The following is a 20,336-nucleotide window of genomic DNA, read 5'->3' as shown; positions in this document are numbered from 1 at the left end:
GGGCTTGACTCCACCCTCCAGGCAGTACCCTCCCATGTATGATTCTGACCCCAGAGTCGGATTCAGGACCCAAATTCCTGGATCCCATGGGTTGGGGACGCCGCCTGGCCTCAAGCTGCCCTATCCATGGCCGGCAAGCCTCTTCAGCCCTGTTCACCACACCAGTGTAATTACAGCCTAAAGAGCAGAAGCAATGGGCGCCCAAAGCCTGATTCATGGTCCAGGGCAGAGGATCAGAGAGCTGGCCCAGAGTCCACACTATGGCCACGCCCGAATCTTGCAGGTCCGAAGCATTTACTGCAGACACCTACAGCCACCACCATCCCTTCCCAACCTGCAATCTCAAGGTGCCCCTGAGGGCCCTCACAGCCTTCAGCTCTGGCTCTGACGGGACTAACCTGGCCCAGCCACCGACCAGAGATTAGACAGGCCTGGCAGAAGGTTAATGCCACTGACGTCAGGGCCTGGTTGGGTGACCACTGGGGGCTTGGGCACTCCCCACAGGCAGTAGCTCTGCCCATGTGACCTGGGCTCATTAAGCCGCTTCAGTGGCCAGAGAAGCTGGGGGCCAGATCTCAGGGGAGAGAGGGAGGGCACCCTAGGACTGTGGGGGCAGGCCTCAGCCAGAGGTCACCAGCTCTGGGGACCTAGGCCAGGGAAGTGCTGGAGAGGAGGATCCCCTCTATACTTCCACCCTCTGTATTGTACCAACCAAATCCCTGCTCGTGTCTGAGGAGGAGTGGCCCAGACACCAACCTGGGCGTTGAAGGACAGTTAAGAGTTTGCTGAGGAGGTGGGCCAGTGTGGGGAACCAGGACAGAGGCATAGGAAAGGGAAGGCAGAAAAGTGTGTGGCCCACCGGGCAGCGGGTAGGGTGGGGTGGAGAGGCCGACTGGGAGAAGGACTGCGTTGGGAGGAGTCAGCGAGACCAGCGGGGTGTAAGGCAGGGTGTCCAAGGAGTCCGTGGATACAGATGCTGGGCTCTGGGCAGGACTGGGTTGGAGGTGAAGGGCCTCGCTGGTAGAGAGGGTCTTGGCGCATTGTGTGGATGGTGTGCCAAAGGAGTTGGTGGCATGGTGAGAGGAGGCTGAGAGGATGTGACTGAAGAGGGAGGAGGAGAGCAAAGGGCTGCCAGGACCCTGGAAGGAGGGTCTGAGCAATCCTGGGATGCTCAGTTCTGCCTCACATGTCTGGCAGTCTCTTGGGCCTATGTCTCAGTTTCCGAAGATGGAGGAATAGAGGTGGGGGTTGGACTAAAGGCGAAGATAAAGCTTCCCCCACCCGCCACTCCAGGTGGCTGCCCTCAACACTGAGGCTGCCTGGGTGGACAGTCCCTCTGGTCTATGGAAGAAGGCATCCGGCAGCTCTCAGAGCCTCATCCTGGCTGCTAGCTGTCCGGCCACCACAGGCGGGGCTGGGAGATTCGGCAGGTGGCGGGAAAGGCCTTGGAGCTGTGTTTGCCCTGGCCAGGGCCCAGGCCTAGCATCAACAAACAGGCAGCCCCTCCTCCAGCCTGGCCACAACTGGCCTGGCCCAGGGACCCCACATCATGGTGCCTCTGGGCCTCGCACAGCAGCCCAGCCCAGCCAGCCCCTGCTCCCTCCATGCTGGATTGAGGACCTCAATACTCCCATGCTGGGTGACCTTGAATCCAAGCCCGGCCCCTCATGAACTGCCATGGGAGCACCCAGCCTTTTGTAAATGGTTTCTGTGAGCATCCAGGATGTCTGTAGGTGGGAGGTGGGAGCTGACCTGAGACCCTGGGCAGCACCTTTCCTATCTGACTTTGTCCTGTGAGCAGTCTTCAAGCCCCTTTGGAGGATGAGAGTCTTGGGGTCCCTCATGACCAAGGTAAGCTCTGATTTGGGGATTACACCAGCCCCAGATCAAGAGGGAAAGCCAGTTCCTTCCATTTTCAGCCTTCAGCAGGGCAGGAGCGTGGGTGGTTGAAGTTTTCAGGGATTGCCATCCTAATGCCTTTCTCTTTAGTCCTCCCAGGCCTCTGGCACTCCCAGCCAAAGCTGAGTCCCCTGCCCTTGGCTCTCAGCTGCCCCTTCACCTACTCCCCTCAGGCCAGTGGAAAAGTCAGAGCCATTTCCTTGTGACACAGAAGGAAACTGAGGTACGCTAAGGCTTGGCTGTGATAGTGTTGTAAGTCAGTAGGAAGAGAGTCTGGGAGTCCTGACTCCCAGCCCAGGGCAGGGAAGGGGTTAGGCCTGTCGCCTGGGGCCATTCCCTCCAGCACCAGGGAGGGGAACAGACATGACACAGAGACATTCAGCTTGACTAGGAACAGCAGAGGCCACGGGATTAATCGGATCAGAGCCAGTGGCTGAGAAGCAAGGGACACAGCTGTTCTAGGAAACCCCCCCCCCCCAGCTCACTCCCAAGGTCAAGGCCTCCCCCAGCTCCCTGCTGGCTGGGCCTGGAGGCCTTAACACCTACCACCCACCTCTGAGCACCAAGGTCTTGGGTGAGAAGCAGGCAGGGGTGGGATAGGAGCCCCAGCTGAGAACAGGGCCACCCTAAAACTCCTTGCCCCAGGACACCAAGTCTCAAGCACCACTTCTCCTGAGCAGACTGACAGCTGTCTCCTACTCCTTAGAAATAAGGAAATGGGGGACACAGCCAGGGAGATCCCAGGCAAGGTTCAGCACAAGCCACGCCTGGTTCCTCTCTGTTCCTCACTGCCCCTACCCCCATGTTCCAGCCTCAATCACTTCTGAATATCTCGGGTGAAGACTGAATTGATTCAGGGAGCCCCCCTCCTCACCCCTACCCCACCTCTGCTTGGGAAGGGTGAGGCAGGCAGAAACACATTTTGTAGCCTGAGTGATGCCTGAAAGTCCCTCATTCAAGCACTTTCCCTGAGGTTAAGCACTGCCCTGTTCCCACTCCCCTTGGCTGAAGAGCCCCTTCTGGCTCAGGGAGATTGGGGCAGAGCATTTCAGGGGTTAAGGGGGCACTCAGAGGGAATCTGCTTCGGATTGAAGCATTCTCCCCACAAGACTCAACTAAGCCCTCACGGAGCAGCTGCTCTTCTACCTAGGGGTTCCTTAGCGCTCGGGCTGCCCCCTTTGCTCCGCCGGTCGGGCCCCCGCCTCTCCCCAGACCAGCCCCTCCTCCTGCGGGCAGCTGGGGATTGGCGGGCGGGGGGCGGGCCGGGGCGGGGCCGGGCGCCCTTCATCCCCCGCCGCAGCACTCCGCCGGGAGCAGAGAAGACAGCGCCAGCCGGAGCGGAGCACCGCGCGTCCCCACCCGTGAGGCCAGGTACCGCTGGGGGCGCCGACCCCCAGTCCAGGGTTACCGGGCGGGCCAAGCCCTACTGTCCACCCTCCCGTCTAGTGGCCTGGCTCTAGGCAGCTCCCTTCGCTAGCCCCGCCTCGGGGCAGGCGCCCCAGCCTCCTGCGAGCCAGAGCCCCGCGCGCTCGGGACGCAAGTCTGGGGACCCGCCAGTCAGGACTCAGCTCCGAGCTTGAGCAGGTGTCCCAGGAGAGGCACCTTGTCGCCTCGGAGCCTCTTAGCAGGGCTGGGTGGGACAACAGGAGGTCGACAGCACACGATGGACTTTCCGAGGCACGGCCCAAGGGGACCGGCTGGAGAGGGCCCCAGAGGGGGGCCTAAAAGGGGCCGGGAGCAGGCCCTGGAGCGCTGCCCCGACGGACACCTGACAGGCAAATCTGCCGGCAGGCACGCAGGGACTCCGGGTATATTTATCCCGGTTGCGTTGGGCAGGGGCTTGAGGAGAGATCCGGCCAGGCTGCCTGAGGGGCCACGGAGCACATATTGGTCCCAGAGCCAGTGCCATTTGCAGCGGGCACGTCGGGCACCGGGCACGTCGGGCACCGGGCACATGTGGTTTTCAGGCCTGGCCTGAGGGCGGGGCTCGATGTGCGCTCCTCTCCTCCCTGCGCGAAGCAGGGGTGTGAGAGGAGGCATCGCGCACCAGCTGAGGGAAAGGATCTGGACTCGGTTTGCAGAAGCCCGCCCCTCCCCATTGGCCCCTGCGATTGGCCACAACGAATGCATGCGTTTGTTTACACCGGGGGAGGGGGAGGCCAGGGGCGGGGCCTAAGGGGATCCGCCCTCTCCCCCACAGTGACCTGAGCCCTGAGCCCAGGTATATAGGTTCTAGGACAGGTCTGAGGGGAAGTCAAAGGTCCTTGCACCGTGGGGTTCACCTATACCCAGGCTCATCCTTCCTGCAGGCTGCCAGTACTGTCCTTCCTTCCATGACTGTCTTGGGCCACTGTGCTGTGTCTGGAAGAGGCCGTTGGATCTTCCACTTCTTCCTCTTCAGTACTTTGTCTGGCATGGGGGCTCAGTTGCTTCAGGAAAGGAAGCAAATCCCTCAGAGGTTCTCAGTCTGGAGCATAGAAAGCTGCAGCGATCTGAGGACAGTTCCATTTGTGGGGGCGGGGGTTCTGCACAACCATGGAAGGCTTCCTGCAGGAAGCACCAAAGGTGGGAGGAATTGGGAATGGATGAGGCCAGGCCTGGCACATCTCCAAAAGGGCTGGAATGACTGGAAGTAGGAATGAATCTCTGACTCCTTGGCGTCGGGGGGCAGGGAACTGTGTCTCTGGAGGAGGTAGTGGTGTATGTGTCAGAACTTTATTCTGCCTGGGCCCATAGAGCTCCTGTCCTCACTGGCTTCTCGAGCCACCCCTTTATTCATTACTGGTTCTTTTGGCCCACATCACACACACACGCACACACACACACACACACACACACACACACACACCTCCCCAGTTCAGGGCTCCAGGTGACCAGACCATGAGAGTTTGTTTCTGGTGCCTGCTGCCCTAGCAAGTAGCCTTCGAGCCCCAAGCAAATGGAGAAACTGAGGCACAACAGAACAGGCTGGGTGATTCATGATTTCTGGGTGGGGTCAGGGAAGGTTTTTGAACTGAACTGAGTGCACCCTGAAAGTCTGGGCTGGGTGTGGGGACGGGCACTCAATTTGAGGGGAAAACATGTTTTCGAGGAGTTTGGAATCTGTGTACACAGAAAGCTGGGGTGTGTGTACTGTGGCAGGATAGGGTCCCTGAAGGAGGACGTTCCAGGGCAGACATGGCTGGTGGGGGTCGGGCGCCACTTGGAGCGGATGAGATGGGCTGGGGGCTTGCCAGGGACCTTGAACCCATTTCATGCATTTAACATTTACTGAGTACCTACTGTGTGGCTGTGAATATTCAGTCTGGTGTGTGGAGGATGGGCCTTTGACTCTGGATCTATGTGGGGTGGGTGAGGTGCTCCAAAGGATCAGGCGGGGCTTCTGGGGACCAAAGGGAAGGACCAGCTGCTGGGGCAGGAGGGGCTTTCCGGCCAGTGGCCTGTGGTGGCTTGGTTTTGAATTTCCGCTCTGCGGGCCACGTCCTGTACACAGCCTCTTAGCTGGCACGTCTGCACACGTGCGTGGCTGTTGAGGATGGGGTCACTCCAACTGATTGTTGTCTCCATGCATCTTTTTCATTGTGTCGGTAGACAAACCATGGGTGCTGGACTAGGGGGCTCTTTCTAGCTGGGCCTGACGTTGTGGCCCTAGTGGACTCAGTTCCACCCTCTGCATGTCCCTGCACCTGGCTAATGGGGGCATAACCTGCCCTGTGGGAACCTGGAAATGCTCCGGCCACCTTCTTGTGGGGTCCTCCAGGGTTCTGCCTGGTCGTCCCTGCAGTGCCCACTGAGTGCTGCCCCATCACCTGGGCCTGCTCCCTCCCCACTGCCTGCTCCTTCCGGGGCTCTCTCTGTGTTTCACTGGCTGTCCGTTGTCATCTCTTGCTGTCTTGTCTTGTCTTTCTCCATCTGGCTATCTCTGACTGGTTGGCCATTTCTGGTTGTCTGTCTCTCTCCCTGTCTGAATGTCTATCCACCTATCTCTCTCTGTAGTTTTCTCTGTTTGTGTCCCTCCACATCCATCATTATTTCTGTCTCCCTGTGCCTCTCTGCCTGGATCAGTATGCATGACGCATGGATTGTGTGTGTGTGTGTGTGTGTGTGTGTGTGTGTGTGTGTGTGTGTTTTCTCTCCCTGTCTCTCTCTTCCCTCCCTCTGCCTCTCTATTTCTTCCTGACGTTGGATGGAGCCTTTCCTCCAGGCTGACCTTGCCTTTAGCCCCCCCATCGGAGTCTCCAATGAGTCCTGAGCTGCCCCAGGCCCCTGCTCCAGCTTTCTTTGGGGCCAGAAGTCCGGCTGTCCAAATATTTGGCCGCCTCCAGGGGATTCCGGGTCAGCAGGGAGGAGGATGGGCTGGCTGGCTCGGGGTCTCCCCTGTTCCTGGGGGGCCATGGGCACGTGATGTCCTGTCCTCTGCCTCAGCTGGACCTCAGGCTGCACGTCCCTCTCAGCAGGCTGGCAATGGGGGAGGGGGCTGCTGCTGGCTCTGGTTCAGTCTGGAACCAAGAGGTTCCAGCTGCAACCCCTCCCGGGGGCAGCCTGAGCAAGCAGGATCCAGGGTGGGAGGGGAGGCCTAGGTGTCTGGGGCTAGGCCTAACTCTAAGCATCTGTTGGGTGTCTAGCAAATGTACTCTGTCACAGGAAAGTCCACCTTCCGGCTCCAGCTGGGCCCCTTAGATCCTCCTAGACACTTCCGGTCTCCCGGAACACAGAAACACAACCGCAGACTCCAGGGCTCGGGAGCTAGGGTATGAGGGATTAGTGTGGCCAATAGAACAATGTTCTGGGCCATCTGCCTTTCCCTGGAGGTGCCCTTCCCGTATGCCAACCCCTCAGTATCAGCCAGGTGTTGGCCAAACACTAGCCATTTACACAGTGTTGTTGACAAAGAAGAAGTAGTAGATGGCGAACTGAGTCTACTGGGATCGAAATCTGGAGGAGGGGCACAGGGTGTGTTCTGAACACCCTCCCACACACCCTGTTACCAGACCCCTGACCTCAGGAATGAGCTTCACACCAATCCCTGTGGCTGTGCCCATTCAGACATGTCCACCAAATCCTCTTTCCCTGTTGACTGATAGCTTGTCCTAGGAGGGCATTTTCCCTCTGAAGCCTAGAGAAGTAGGTGAGCAGAGAGGTACCAGGCTGGAAGGCGCACCTTGTCTCAGTCGAGGAAGGGAGTGGTGCTGATGGGTGAGCTGGAACGGGGGTTGGGCGCAGCCCTCATCCCTGAGCCCCCCGGGATAACTGTGATGGACCCTAATGCCAGGCCAGCTGCCTCTCCTCTGAGACCTGGGCTGAGGTTAGGGCTGCCCAGGCACAAGAAAACTGGAGGCCAAGGCAGCAAGCTCTGTGGGGTCTGTGCCTCCACCAACGCATGTGGCCATAGGACTGAGGGAAGGGCAGTGTGGATGCCCCCCTGTAGCTGGCCCGCTACTGCAGACCCACTTCCACCCCTGAGAATTGGGGAAGAAAGCAGATCGGTGTGCATCCCATAGCAGGCAGGCACTGGCTGCGACCGTGTTTCCCGAAAATAAGATCAAGCCAGACCATCAGTTCTACTGCGTCTTTTGGAGCAAAAATTAATTAAGACCCAGTCTTATTTTACTATAAGACCAGGTAAAATGTAATATAATACAACATAACATAACATAACATATAACATAATATAATACCGGGTCTTACATTAATTTTTGCTCCAAAAGATGCATTAGAGCTGATTGTCCAGCTAGGTCTTATTTTCAGGGAAACACAGTATGTGGTGGCCTGGATTCCTGAGCCTTGAAATCTTTAATTAGCCAACTCAACACCTGCCAAAGTGTGCCTGACGAATTCTCACCCTGTGATGCCTGCGTTGGCGGGCGTTACCTGCTGCACTAACCCTGTGGCTCCTGTTCCCTCCTGGCCCTTATCTCCCAGCAGAGCAAACAGGCCCCAGGGCAGTGGCCTGAGCCATCGATTTACTGCTCAAACCCATGCTGCACCCATGACAGATGCCATTCTGATGATCCACCCAAGGTCACAGTGATCTCCCCACCCCAGAGCCTGACTCTGGGAGCCCATGGACTGCTCTGGGGGCAAAGGCGTCAGAGGAGCTTCTTGCTCTGTCCTCAGCTTTGACCAAACCTCACGGAACCCCGGGAGAACAGGAAGACACAGGTCGTGAGTGGGGTATACTCTGCCCATGGTCACACAGTGAGGCAGGGCTAGGCCAGCCTCATACTCAGAGTGTCCACTCTGGGATTTCCCCACAGTGGGTCAGGGTCTGCTGGCAGCTTTCCTTAGGCAGGGACAATCCCCTGAGTCCACCCTGACTCCCTGATAGAAAGGAGCCTGGGATGTGGCAGGCCTGAGGGATGGGAACTGTCAAAAATGGGCTGCCAGCCTCAAGGAATCGCTAAGGTCCATGTGCCAGGCCCCCCCAGCCCCCCAAGCCTTTAGCCCTACACTAGAATGAAGTACAGACTCCTTGACCTAGCCTTCAAGGCTTTGTCAGGCTTGTCTGGCCACAGAACCTTCATTCTACCCTCACAGACTGCCTCATACCACACCTCAGGGCCTTTGCCCATGTTATACCCTCTGCTGGAGTCACTAGTTCCTATTTTCACACCTTGGGGATTCTCACTGGAATTTCAGAATTGGCTCCATCACCTCCTCCTCCAGGAAGCCTTTCTTGATGCCTCACTCTCCCCCTTTCTGAGTCCCAGCACTATGTGGCTCACACTCACTTGTAGCAGGAGCCATAGTATAAGGGATGTGTTTGGGGGTTTTGTGCCTCCCAGACTGAAAGCCACTGGAGGAAAGGTATTCCATGTCATCTCTGCGATCTCAGGCTAACCTGAGACCCAGCAATAGTAGACAGGCCCTGAAGATCTAAGCCCAAGTCCTGCTGGGGGAATGGGCAACCTGGAGCCAGGACCTCAGGTACCTTGGCCATGGGCTGTGGTCTCCCTGGAGGCAGTGCCTGGCTGCTAGGGAAGGATATTAAGGCAGAGAAGGGTACTTTGTCTAGGCTGCTGACTCAGCACACTCGGAGGGCCTGTCCCAGCCTGCCCAGGGCAGGAGGCCCGGCAAACACACTCCAGCTGAGAGCTGGGGGCCCTCCGGAGTGACTCTGGAGACCAGGCGCTGGCACCTCCACACCCAGCTGGGATCCTTGAAGGGATGCTGATGGTGAGGCTCTGGGCAGGGGCATGAAGACAGGCTGACCTCTGGGACCCTGGTCCAGGGGAAGAGGGCATGAGAAGAGGTGTTCACATGTCATGCTGCTGAGTGGGCAGGGCTAGAGGAGAGAAGGGTTCAGAGGGCAGCATCAGAGGAAGAAGAGGCAGATTGAGGACATCCAAGGGTGCCAGGGGTGTGGTCCCCAGGACTGACATGCCTGGGATCTGAACTCTGACCTGGGACTATCTGGGGCAAAGTGTGGGGGAGGGGGGTGATCTGGTCAGTTCTGTGTTGCTGCTGCCTCTGGGACACGGGCCTGAGGCTCAAGACCGGAGCCTAGCCTCCCCTACCCACACACAGCCCCGAGTGCTAACTTTGAGACCACTGGTGCTCCAAGTTCAAGAGCAGACCTGAGACCATCAGGATGTGGAGTGGGGATGGGGAATTCAGGGCAGGATTCAGGGTTCCCAAGCAGACGGGGTGCCAGGCCATCAAGACGAGGTTCTGGCTGACCTGCCTAGCTGTACTGCCCCATTCCTGGTCACCACTCTGGCCTCAGCTCCCTTGCTGGCTCATCTGGCCCTCAGACTGTCCTTGTAGATCTTGGGGGACACTATGTTCAGGTACCTTCTGAGCCTAGGGTGGATGGCTCCCAGCCCCAGGGACAGGAGAGGCGCCAATGAGCTGTCTGGGCAGTGGGCAGGGCTGAGGGATGGAAAGGAGGGGAGTTGCTTCCTTTGACACCCAGCAGAGCTATGCCCTAAGAGCAGAGAAGGGGGACTGATCCAGTGGTCCAGGCCCTGAGCTCCTGGCCTGGGGCACCTAAGGGTGGGGAGGTCCCTCGTAGGGGAGGAGAGGCTTGAAGGAGAACGTGGCCCTCAGGCCAGGGTTGTGTAGAGAGTGAGGCCTGTGTGGTCTAGAGAACTGGGCTCTGGGGCACCCTTTTCCTGGAAGGCCCCCTGAGGGCCCTTTGCAGCCAGGCAAGCAGGGCCCAGGTGTCCAGCTACCCAGCACTGCCTCAGGCCTCCTGGCTCCAGGGGGGCGGGTAGCCTCTGCGCCTGCCGTTCCCAGCGCCAGCTCTCAGCCCACAGAGGGCCCTTTGTTCTGGCTGCCAGCAGTGCCCGCCGGGCGGCTGGGAACAGGGCCCACAGTCCTCACCCTCTCCCAAGGCCTCCAGCCGTCGGGCCATGCCATTCTAGGTTGGCTAGGAGGCCCCTGGCACACAGGGCCAGCACAGGAAACCGTCTCCCAGTATTAACGTCAGGGAGGGATAGTCAGTCCAGGGCCCACCCCCAGAGTGGGGCCTGGAAGCCTGGGACTCAGCATACGAGGGTCCTGGCGCCACTGGGCTCTGAACTCAGGTCATCCAGCTGACCTTCACTTCACAGGTGGGGAAACTGAGACCTCAAGGGCTTGTCTAGGCATGTGTGTCACGGGGGGAGTGCTATGTACTGGCTAAGGTGTCCCCTCAGGATGTCCTGGAGAACTCAGGTGTCTGAACTCTACCCCCCAAGGCACGTCCTTGGGAGGCAGCAGGCAGAGTGGCATGTGCGTGTCTGTCCTGAGTGACCCTCCGGGAGATGTTCTACGGCCTTCCTCCCGGTGGGAGGCTGTGCTGTGGGCCCAAGGGCGGGGGTAATCAGAGGGACCGTCCGCTCTGCAGACTTCTGAGTGTTGGTGTGTGAGCTAGCACTCCTGGTGGTGATCCCTGAGCCATGGAGGCACCTCTGCAGACAGAGATGGTGGAGCTGGTGCCCAACGGCAAACACTCGGAAGGACTACATCCAGTCACTACCCCCGCAGCAGGCAACCAGAGGTGAGCAAAGGGGGGACCCAGCTGTGGTTCAGGGCAGGGTGCAGAGTGAGGGGCTGGAGCTGAGCTGCCTGCCCTGGCCTGTGCCTGCAGGGTCGAGGGCCCCCGGCAGAGCTGTGTTGAGGGTGAGGGCTTCCTGCGGAAAAGCCCCAGCAAGGAGCCACACTTCACTGACGTGAGCCAGGGCAGTGGAGGGGGGCTTGGGGACACCGTTGGGAGCTCGGGTGCAGTAATGAGGTGCTCGGGGGCAGCAATGGGCGGCTGACGGACAATGAGGGGAACGCTGAGAAGCCCTCCACAACTGCTGACTCCCCCATCCCTCCCCATCTCATTGTGTGCCCGCAGTTCGAGGGGAAGACATCGTTTGGGATGTCAGTGTTCAACCTCAGCAATGCCATCATGGGCAGTGGCATCCTGGGGCTCGCCTACGCCATGGCCAACACGGGCATCATCCTTTTCCTGTGAGTGCTGTCTACAAACCTTCTAATGACAGGAGCCCTCAGTAAGCCGCCAACCATGACCTCCCAGGACCCACTAGTTTCCTGTCCCAAGGCCCAGATTGCCGTGGGTGGGCACTTACATTCAATCCAAACCATGGCTAAAAGAAACAGCCACAGCCAGACAAATATACCTCACTTCCCAATAAACCCACTGCGATTACGACACAGGGCCAGCCTTACAGGCCTGAGTCTGTCCTTCTACCACATTTACACGTGACGGACCAATCCCCACGGCCAGGCTTGTGTGAGCACACGTGTCCTTACCTGGGAGCTCTGCCCTGCGGCCAAATGGAAAACATATTTGTTCCAAGAACTCAAGGGGAGGTGGTACTTGGAGGGCCTCTTCTGGGTCGTGGTCCATCCTGGGTCAAACTGGGTGGTGTTCACCACCCCTGGGGCCGGCTGAGCTTGCAAACACACATGTTGGGAGTCCAGACACCTTGGCCACCGACCTCGCCCACCCAGGCCTCCCAGAGCTCATCGCCCCCTGCCAGCCAGGGGAGCCCCAGTGGCCTTTTTTTCATCCATCTTCCCTAGGTTCCTGTTGACGTCCGTTGCCCTGCTCTCCAGCTACTCCATCCACCTGCTACTCAAGTCCTCAGGGATCGTGGGTGAGCCTCAAGCCAGCCTGCAGTGAGGGAGGAGCAGACTGGGAGGGGCAGTCTTGACTCTCCTGATTCCCTGTGCCCACAGGCATCCGTGCCTATGAGCAGTTGGGCTACCGTGCCTTTGGGACCCCAGGAAAGCTGGCAGCGGCCCTGGCCATCACGTTGCAGAACATTGGAGGTGCGGCCTGCGGGCAGACACAGGCAGACGGGGGGCCGGGGGCTGGCTGGTTCAACTGACCCCAGCACCCGCCCACCCCTCTCCCCCCAGCCATGTCCAGCTACCTGTACATCATCAAGTCTGAGCTACCCCTTGTCATACAGACCTTCCTGAACCTGGAGAAGCAAACTTCGTGAGCCCCAGGGTGGGGCGGGGCTGGGTTAGGGTGGGAGGCCCTAGTCCACTCCTAACCCCTAGTCCACCCCTGACCCCGGGAGACCAGACTGGGCTAGTGGGAGATGAGACAGAGCCTGGTAGAGGGGCAAAGAGCTGCCACCAGAGTTAACATTCAGTTCACCTCCGTTTATGAAGCACCTAGGGGGACCCCCAGGAGGGCCATGTGGGGCTGTGCCGAGGCTGAGGGAGCTGGGCCCCGCCTGGCCCTGGGCCCCACCTGTGAGTACGGAAGGACCTGAGAACCTCAGGCTTAGCTCTAAGCGCCTGCTGCTCCTGACTGTGGCTTGGGTGTTAGCCCTCCCACCAAGAAATTAAGCCCACGGTGTCCCAGTTGCCCATCATTAGTTTGGCCAGCATTGATGACAGCCACATTTTGTGAGTGGGAGCAGAGAAGACAGTGAGTGGGGGCAACATGGCCCAGGCAAGTAGAGGGTCTGTAAGGCTGAGAGCAAGAGGGAAACAGCCAGAAACCCCCCTCCCTGGGGGGCCTTTCCCAAGGAGTTGGCCTTTGGGCTTGCCTTGAAAGATGGTCCCATTCCTTCTCCCTTTAGTTGCCTGCACCCCCTCTCCCATGGGAGGGTGGGGCAGGATGCTGCAGCATGCAGGAGGGACCACAGGAGCACAGGTTATTGGCAAGTCCCTGAGACCCCCATGGAAAATGCCCCACCTCCCAGAGCCAAGGTTTTTTCATTCCACCCACCTCCCTGGGCCTCTCGGGGCCACTTTTTGGGGAGGCTGGACCCAGACCTGTGTGACCTGAGAAAGACAACAGCAGGGAGTCTGATCTTGACGATTACCAAGCAGGAACTGCGTGCCTTAGTCCTCCTCACTCAGAAGGAGGGTGCTGAAAACATGCCCATTTTGCAGATGGGGACAGGAAGACTCAGAGCTGTAGACCAGTATTCTTTGGAGGTCATTCAGTGGCACCACTGGTGACTCCGACTGGAGGTGGAGGCAGGCCAGCCCCCCCCCCCCCGAGGTTGTGGGCACTCTAATCTGGTCTTTCCACTCCCATTCTTCAGGGACTGGTACATGAATGGTAACTACCTGGTCATTCTCGTCTCTGTCACCATCATTCTGCCCCTGGCACTGATGCGGCAGCTCGGTGAGTGTGATGGGGCCAGGGCCTTGGAGAGAGATGTTGGAAGGATGTACCAGAGGGGACCCCAAGTCTCACAGCACCCCCACTTTGCAGGCTACCTGGGTTATTCCAGTGGCTTCTCTCTCAGTTGCATGGTGTTCTTCTTAATTGCAGTGAGTCGCCCTCTGTGCTGGTGGAGGGAAGGGGCAGGTCTAGGGGAGTCCTCTGTCAGAGGGAGGGGGCAGGTCTCTCTGGGAAGCCTGGGTCAGAAGGCAGTTCCCTCGGTCCTGATCTAGATGTGGCTTCAGAGTGATTTCCCAGGCAGCCTAGCCTGGTCCTGTACCTTCACCCTCACCCTCCCACCAGGTCATCTACAAAAAGTTCCAGGTGCCCTGCCCACTGCCTCCCAACTTTGCCAACGTCACAGGCAACATCAGTCTCCTGGAGGTCACCAAGAAGACGCAGCTGCATGGGGAGACTAGCACTGCAGACCTCTGCACCCCAAGCTACTTCACACTCAACATACAGGTTCTGACAGGCTGGGGGCAGGGCAGGGCCCAGTGAGAGTGTGGGGGCTGCCCTGACTCAGTCCCCATGTTCCCCCAGACGGCATACACCATCCCAATCATGGCCTTCGCCTTCGTCTGCCACCCAGAGGTGCTGCCCATCTACACAGAGCTCAAGGAGTAGGTTCCGTGGCTGGGAGAGGGAGCAGGGCTGCCTGGCGCTGGTTTGCAGGAAATGGATGTGGTCCTGAAAGCGGGGAAGGGAGTGACAGGAGCCAAGTCATTTTGTCAAAGGTCTCCATGGCTGCTGCGGGTGGTGATTGGGGGCAAGAAGGAGGCTTCCTCGCTGCCAGATGGGGAGGTTGTGGTGCCAGAGAGACCCCAGGGCACGTGGGGGTCTTGTAGCGTGGCCCTGCTTGGCACCAATTCCCCTCCTCTGCCCCTCGTAGCCCCTCCAAGAGGAAGATGCAGCACATCTCCAACCTATCCATCGCCGTCATGTATGTCATGTACTTCCTGGCTGCCCTCTTCGGCTACCTCACCTTCTACGGTACGGCTGCACTGGGGGCGGAGGCAGAGGCCAGGCTGGGGGGCAAGGGGCTGGCCAGTGGCCATGGCACCCTGCATACTATAGGCGCTCATTAGGTGTGTGATGCCTAATGGTGCCCTGCAGTTGTGGAGGTGAGTCTGTTAACACCCCCCCATCCCCCAGTGTCAGGGTCCACCCAGCCTCAGAGCCCACCCTGCCTGGGCTGCCTGCTGACCACCCTCCCTGCCTGCCACAGACAGGGTGGAGTCGGAGCTGCTGCACACTTACAACAAGGTGGACCCATTTGACGTGCTGATCCTGTGCGTGCGCGTGGCCGTGCTGACGGCAGTCACACTCACAGTGCCAATCGTTCTGTTTCCGGTGAGCCGGTGGGCAGATGGCTGGGTGGCTGGACCATTGGGGCTGACAGGTTGATGACCTCCCTACCCGCCACAGGTGCGCCGCGCCATCCAGCAGATGCTATTTCCAAACCGGGAGTTCAGCTGGCTGCGGCACACACTCATTGCCACTGGCCTGCTCACTTGTATCAACCTGCTGGTCATCTTCGCCCCCAACATCCTGGGCATCTTCGGGGTCATTGGTGAGGATCTGGCCCTGCTGGGTATTGCCCCACAGAATTTCCCTCCTGCAAATTCTGGCAGATTCCTGAGCTCAGATCTTATATCTAAGTGATGACTTTTGGCCATATGCACGGCTTGTTCTCCCGTCTGAGATTGTTCTTAGGCTATTCTAATCCTTTCTGAGGTCTCAGAACCACTTAGTCAGTTCTCCTTGCTGGCGCACGATGTGGAGCCCAGGGGTCAGTGGCCTCCACAAAGGAAGGTCTTGTCATTGGGTCTTGTCCCCATTTCACATATGAGGAAACTAAAGTACAGGGTGATTAAGGGAGTAGCAGAGCCATAGAGCTGATAAGTGGGGAGCCCTGATTCAGCTCCAGGATAATGGGACTATAGCTTTGGTGCTCTGTCCACTGTCCCAAATCAGTTGGGGCTCTGAGCTGGAAGGTCAGCAATTCTGAGATATCTTTGGGGTAGCCCAACTCAGGAGACTGACTCCCCAACCCAGTTCTGCTGGCACTGACACACAGACCTGGGGCTGAGTATCATGGATATCATAGACAGGAGTCTTGGTTGTGTATGTCCGAAATCCAACTCAAAATGAATTAAGCAGGAAAGAATGTTTGGGCTCAAACAATGGAAAAGCCTTCAGGAATAGCTCTACCCAGGAGCCCCGGATCCTCAAGGCTCTGTATCTTGTGGCTTGCCTTTCCTTTTTGCTGACTTCATTCACTGACAGGAATCTTCTGACACCAACGGCACTAGCCTTCCACCCTGGTGGGCAAAGAAAAAGGGGAGGGGCTGGTGGGCTTTCCAGAATCTGGGAGGCTTTCTAGTGGAGTCTCAAGCTGAGACCCCAACCCCAACAAGGAGTGTTTGATCTCGTTGAAGGGTCCACCCCCGAGCCTTATTCAATAGGTGGCCGGGAGCCTTCAGTGGCCATGCCTTGCTCTTCACAGGTGCCACATCCGCCCCATGCCTCATCTTCATCTTCCCTGCTATCTTCTACTTCCGCATCGTGCCCACGGAGAAGGAACCTGCAAGGTCCACACCCAAAATCCTGGTGCGAGGGGCCTGGAGGCCAGTGGGCTGGCATGGGCTGAGGGGGCTGCCCTGATCTCAGACCTGACCCTGACTTCTCACTCCACAGGCCCTTTGTTTTGCTGTGCTTGGCCTCTTGCTGATGACCATGAGCTTGAGTTTCATCATCATTGACTGGCTCTCGGGGACCAGCCGGCATGGAGGAAGCCACTAGGACAACCCAGTCTTGTTCTGTCTACTCATCCTAGTAGCCCTGCCCACACTCTTTCACCCAGTGGCCATTCGGGGGGAGGAGAAAGACGTGATTAACACTATGGCATTTGGCCCTGCCCCACATCCTCTCTGTGAAAGGTTTTTGTTGAAGAGCCAGGACCAAGGCCCTTGGGCCACTACCCTGCTGGGCTTCCAGGCTGCAGAGGCTTCCTGAGCTGGGAGCATGGTGAGCCTCTGCTCCCCTCTTCTTGCCTCAGATCCAAACCCAAGCCCCTTATCCTCTTTGCACAGATGTACACACTGAGGCATGACAGCTGCCTCCTGAGGTCACACAGCCTGTAGGGGCACATAGAGTTGAAACCCAGGACTGCAGCCATCCCCCCACCTTGCTGCTGGGCCACAGTCTGCATCCTGGAGCCCCATCTCCCACAGCCCTTGCCTTCCCTGTTTCTGTCCCCTAGGTCCCGCACAGGCACTTGGGCTTAGGTCCTTGGATACTTTTGTCCCCTTCTCCCATCCCCTCTACCAGAAGCAGAACCCCCACCCTATACCTGGAGCCAACAGCCTCTTTTGAGGGTGAAGCTGGTGTGGGTACCCCCAATGGACCCCTACCCTGCCCCTTCACCAGTCCTGGGGAGGCTGGGACTCCCCCCACCCCAAGCCTGGGCCATAGCTCACATTCCACTGTGGGGAGAAGAGAGAGACGGGGCCCAGAGCGGCTCTGTCTCTGGGAGCCAAAGACCCCAGAGGCCAGCCTTGGGCAGGGGTGGAGAGGCTGGCTGGCAAACCCCCTTTTATAAATATTATACGTAAGACCAGCTGTGTTTTATATTGTGAATCTCCACGGTCCCTGGATTCCTGGAAAGTAGAGTGAGAGCCAGGACATGGATGGTGATAGAGGCCACTCCTGCTTCTTCCCCGGGATGAGGCTGGGGACAGGGTGTGAATCCCCTAGCCCACCCCACCCCCTACCTCCCAAACCAACCAGTGGTGTGCTCAGGCCTGGGCCACGTTCAGCACAGACCTGCTTTCTCACGGGTGAGGTGGGGAGGAATTAATGAGGCCCCAGGAAATGGGACAGAGAGAGGCCTCCGGAAGGAGGCAACGTGAGGTGCATCCCCAGCAGCTACACAGAGGGTCTGAGCTGGGGGCAGCTGCGGAAGCTCTGTGGAAGGGCCCCCTGCCCTCCCCTGGCTGCCATGTCAACCCTTTGTCAATGCCTTGAGTCTGGAAACAAAAGTCCAGGGACCCTGTACCCTGTCAGTCTGATCTTTTTATTAATAGTAAAACTCACTGTGAATAAAGGTGGGTTAATGTGTCCCTGTATGTGGGGCCTGAATTTTGAATGGGGGAGTCCAAAGCGGGGCAGGAGCTGCAAGGACGCAGGGCAGCCTCAGGTGCCCTGGCCTGGGTGGGGCTGGGAAGCTGCCCATTGCCTGGGGCAGGCCTGAACCAGCTGGGACCCAGCGGGATGGAGCTGCTTAGGCCTTGGCACCAAATTCTCATTAGGAGAGACCCTGCGCCTGGCGAGGCCGCCAAGGAAAAAGCTGCAGGAAAAATCCAGTTTGAACTGGCAAGGAGGCTGCCAGCATGGGAAACCCCTGAAGAAAGAACTTCCTCAAGTTGGTGGCTGCTAGGCCCATGGCAGTGCCAGCCGGTCAGAGGGGAGCTTCCTGAGTCTGGTTCCCATCAGCCCCGGCGCCTGACTCCAGCCTGGGGACTCACCCAGGAGACCCATGGCCCTAGAAAAGCGCTGGACACTGGCCTAGAGGTGGCTGCAGCCCAGAATGCCCTGGCATGAAGGGCTGCCCTCTGGGGATCTCTGGCTTCTTCCTCATCAGATGGGTCTATGCCCTGCCGAGGGCCCTGGGCTCCTGGGGAGAGGGAGGCAATACAGTGCAGGGTCCCTCCTGCAAACAGAACCCTGGGGTCTTTTCTCAAACTCCCTCCCCACAAAGCAAGCTGCAGGTCAGAGCAGCAGCAGGACTGCCTGGAAGTCTCTTAAGACCCCAGACCTGGCTTCAGGCCTCTCAGACAGGGGGTTGTGCTGACAGTAGTTCCCCCTGCTCTTGCCCTCACCATACATACACACAACTGAGGTGGAGGAAGGACCCTGGCCCTGGGAGGCCATCCGTCTCTGCCTGCCCAGCAATGTCTGCTCCAGACTCTTGGGGGGAGGCTGCGGGCAATGTGGCCACTCTATCCAAAAACCAAGTGTCTGCATGACTTCAAATGAGTAACTTTCATCCCTAGCTATCAAGTCCCAGACACTCGGCCTCCATGAGGATGGGTCCACAGGCCTTTGGTCATCATGAAGCATTTTTGTATGTTTGGAAATTTTCCCCAGGTCTTTTTTCTTTTAAAATATCGCGCTGAAAAAAAATTGCTCTGCTTGGAATATTGACATGATAGAACAGCCAGAAAGTCCAGCATAGACGTCTTCTATGTTTCTTTTCACTGCTTTTCTTATGCCTGCTTATAACAGAAAAGTAAGTAAATATAGACTAGGAAAAGGGACCAAAGCCTGGGCCTTGGTCTCCCCGCCCGCACCCAGCTCGCCTGTGTGCCCAAGCACACATTCACCGATCAATTGAAAAGGGATTCATTAGTTCATTCAACATGTTTTTATTAAGATTCCCTATGTGCCAGTACTTGTGCACACAGCGGTGAACAAATTGAAGACTTATATTCTGGGTGGGGGATTGGATTCGAATCAGAAACATGAAACATAATCCGTAAATTATATCATTTGTTAGAAGAAGCTCAGTACTACAGGCAAGGTATGGGCGATGGAGAACAGAGGCTCTGAAGGTGGGTCAGTGTGGGCCTCACAGAGAAAAGGACATTTGATCAGAGATTTGGAGAGGGAGGAAGCCACGTGGATTCCTGCAGGGAATGGTCCCAGCCAGAGGGATCAGCCAGCGCAAGGCCCTGAGGAAGAATGTGCCTGGCATTGAGAGGAGCAGTCAGGAAGCAACTGTAGCTGATGTTAGGTGCCGTGGGAGAGGATAGAAGGGGCAAGTGGGGCTAATGAGAGGCCCAGATGTTGTCAGCTACCTTAAGGATTTTGGATTTTTCTCTGGGAAACATGAGTCAGTGCAGGGTCCCAAACACCTGGGGGGCAAAATCGGAGTCAGTAGCAACTCTAAGTTTTAAATGGAGTATTCTGGCTGCTGCTTTGATACTAGACTCTGGGCGGGGGTTGGGAAGCCAAGAGTGACACCCACACAAGGGCTACTGTAGTTGTTCTAGACAAACATATTAAGGGGCTCAGCCCAGGTGGTGACATAGTTGGGGCAAAATTCTGGGCTTGTCCCGAAGGCAGAGGTGCTTGTCCTGACGGTTTGGGTAAGAGAGGAGGGGCAGAGACAAGTTGAAAGTGACACCAAGCCTGTCTAGGGACCAAGCTGCCACAGCATCCACTGAGGGAGCAGGCTTGGGAGGAAAATTAGTTTTACCAATGAAACATTTAAAACACTGAATGGACATCAAAGGGGAGATGTCACGTTGACTTGGGTGTGTAACCTGAGTTCAGTATAGCAGCCAGCACTGGAGCTTTGGATCTGGGAGGCAGAGCGAGTGGGACCCTTAAAGCCAGGGGCCTGGATGAGATGGGGGAGGTGACTTTAGACAGAGGAGGGCAGCAGTCAAGACTGAGCCCTGGAACATTCTTGGTAGGAGGTAGGAGTGATGAGGCGGAACCAGCAAAGGAGCGGAACAGGAACAGCCAGGAGATGGGAGGAAACCCAGAATGGGGGCACCGGGAGCCAGGCCAGCATCAAGTGCTCAAGGAGGTGAGGGTAGAGAACAGACCAAGATGTGGGCCGCTGAAGAACTTGACCAGGGCTGTTTTGTGGAGAGAAGGGCGAACCTGACTGGCATGGTTGGAAGAGAGAGAGGTAGGAACTCAAAAGACAACTTGTGTGAAGTGAGAGGAGCAGGGCCAACAGAGGCTTTTAAGGAAGACTAGGAAGAAGCAGCTATGGAGGATAAGAGATTGGAAGAAG

General features: G+C 57.7%; 1 protein-coding gene across 1 annotated transcript; it reads left to right on the top strand.

The window, feature by feature from the left end:
• Nucleotides 1-3,136: 3,136 nt before the first annotated feature.
• On the top strand, nucleotides 3,137-17,647 carry SLC38A3 (solute carrier family 38 member 3). Its single transcript, XM_019723799.2, has 16 exons — nucleotides 3,137-3,270; nucleotides 10,730-10,882; nucleotides 10,973-11,054; nucleotides 11,225-11,340; nucleotides 11,917-11,990; nucleotides 12,073-12,165; nucleotides 12,256-12,337; nucleotides 13,404-13,486; nucleotides 13,577-13,635; nucleotides 13,829-13,990; nucleotides 14,069-14,148; nucleotides 14,418-14,518; nucleotides 14,754-14,878; nucleotides 14,954-15,098; nucleotides 16,035-16,138; nucleotides 16,226-17,647. Exons 2-16 carry the CDS (start codon nucleotides 10,782-10,784, stop codon nucleotides 16,328-16,330), a joined length of 1,512 nt encoding a protein of 503 aa, XP_019579358.2. The 5' UTR covers nucleotides 3,137-3,270; nucleotides 10,730-10,781; the 3' UTR covers nucleotides 16,331-17,647.
• The last annotated feature ends 2,689 nt before the right edge of the window (nucleotides 17,648-20,336 follow it).

The sequence above is a fragment of the Rhinolophus sinicus genome, linkage group LG10 (assembly GCF_036562045.2).
Source record: "Rhinolophus sinicus isolate RSC01 linkage group LG10, ASM3656204v1, whole genome shotgun sequence".
Taxonomy (NCBI): Eukaryota; Metazoa; Chordata; class Mammalia; order Chiroptera; family Rhinolophidae; genus Rhinolophus; species Rhinolophus sinicus.
The sequence above is the reverse complement of the archived record's forward strand: the minus strand, read 5'-3'. Positions and strand labels throughout refer to the sequence as shown.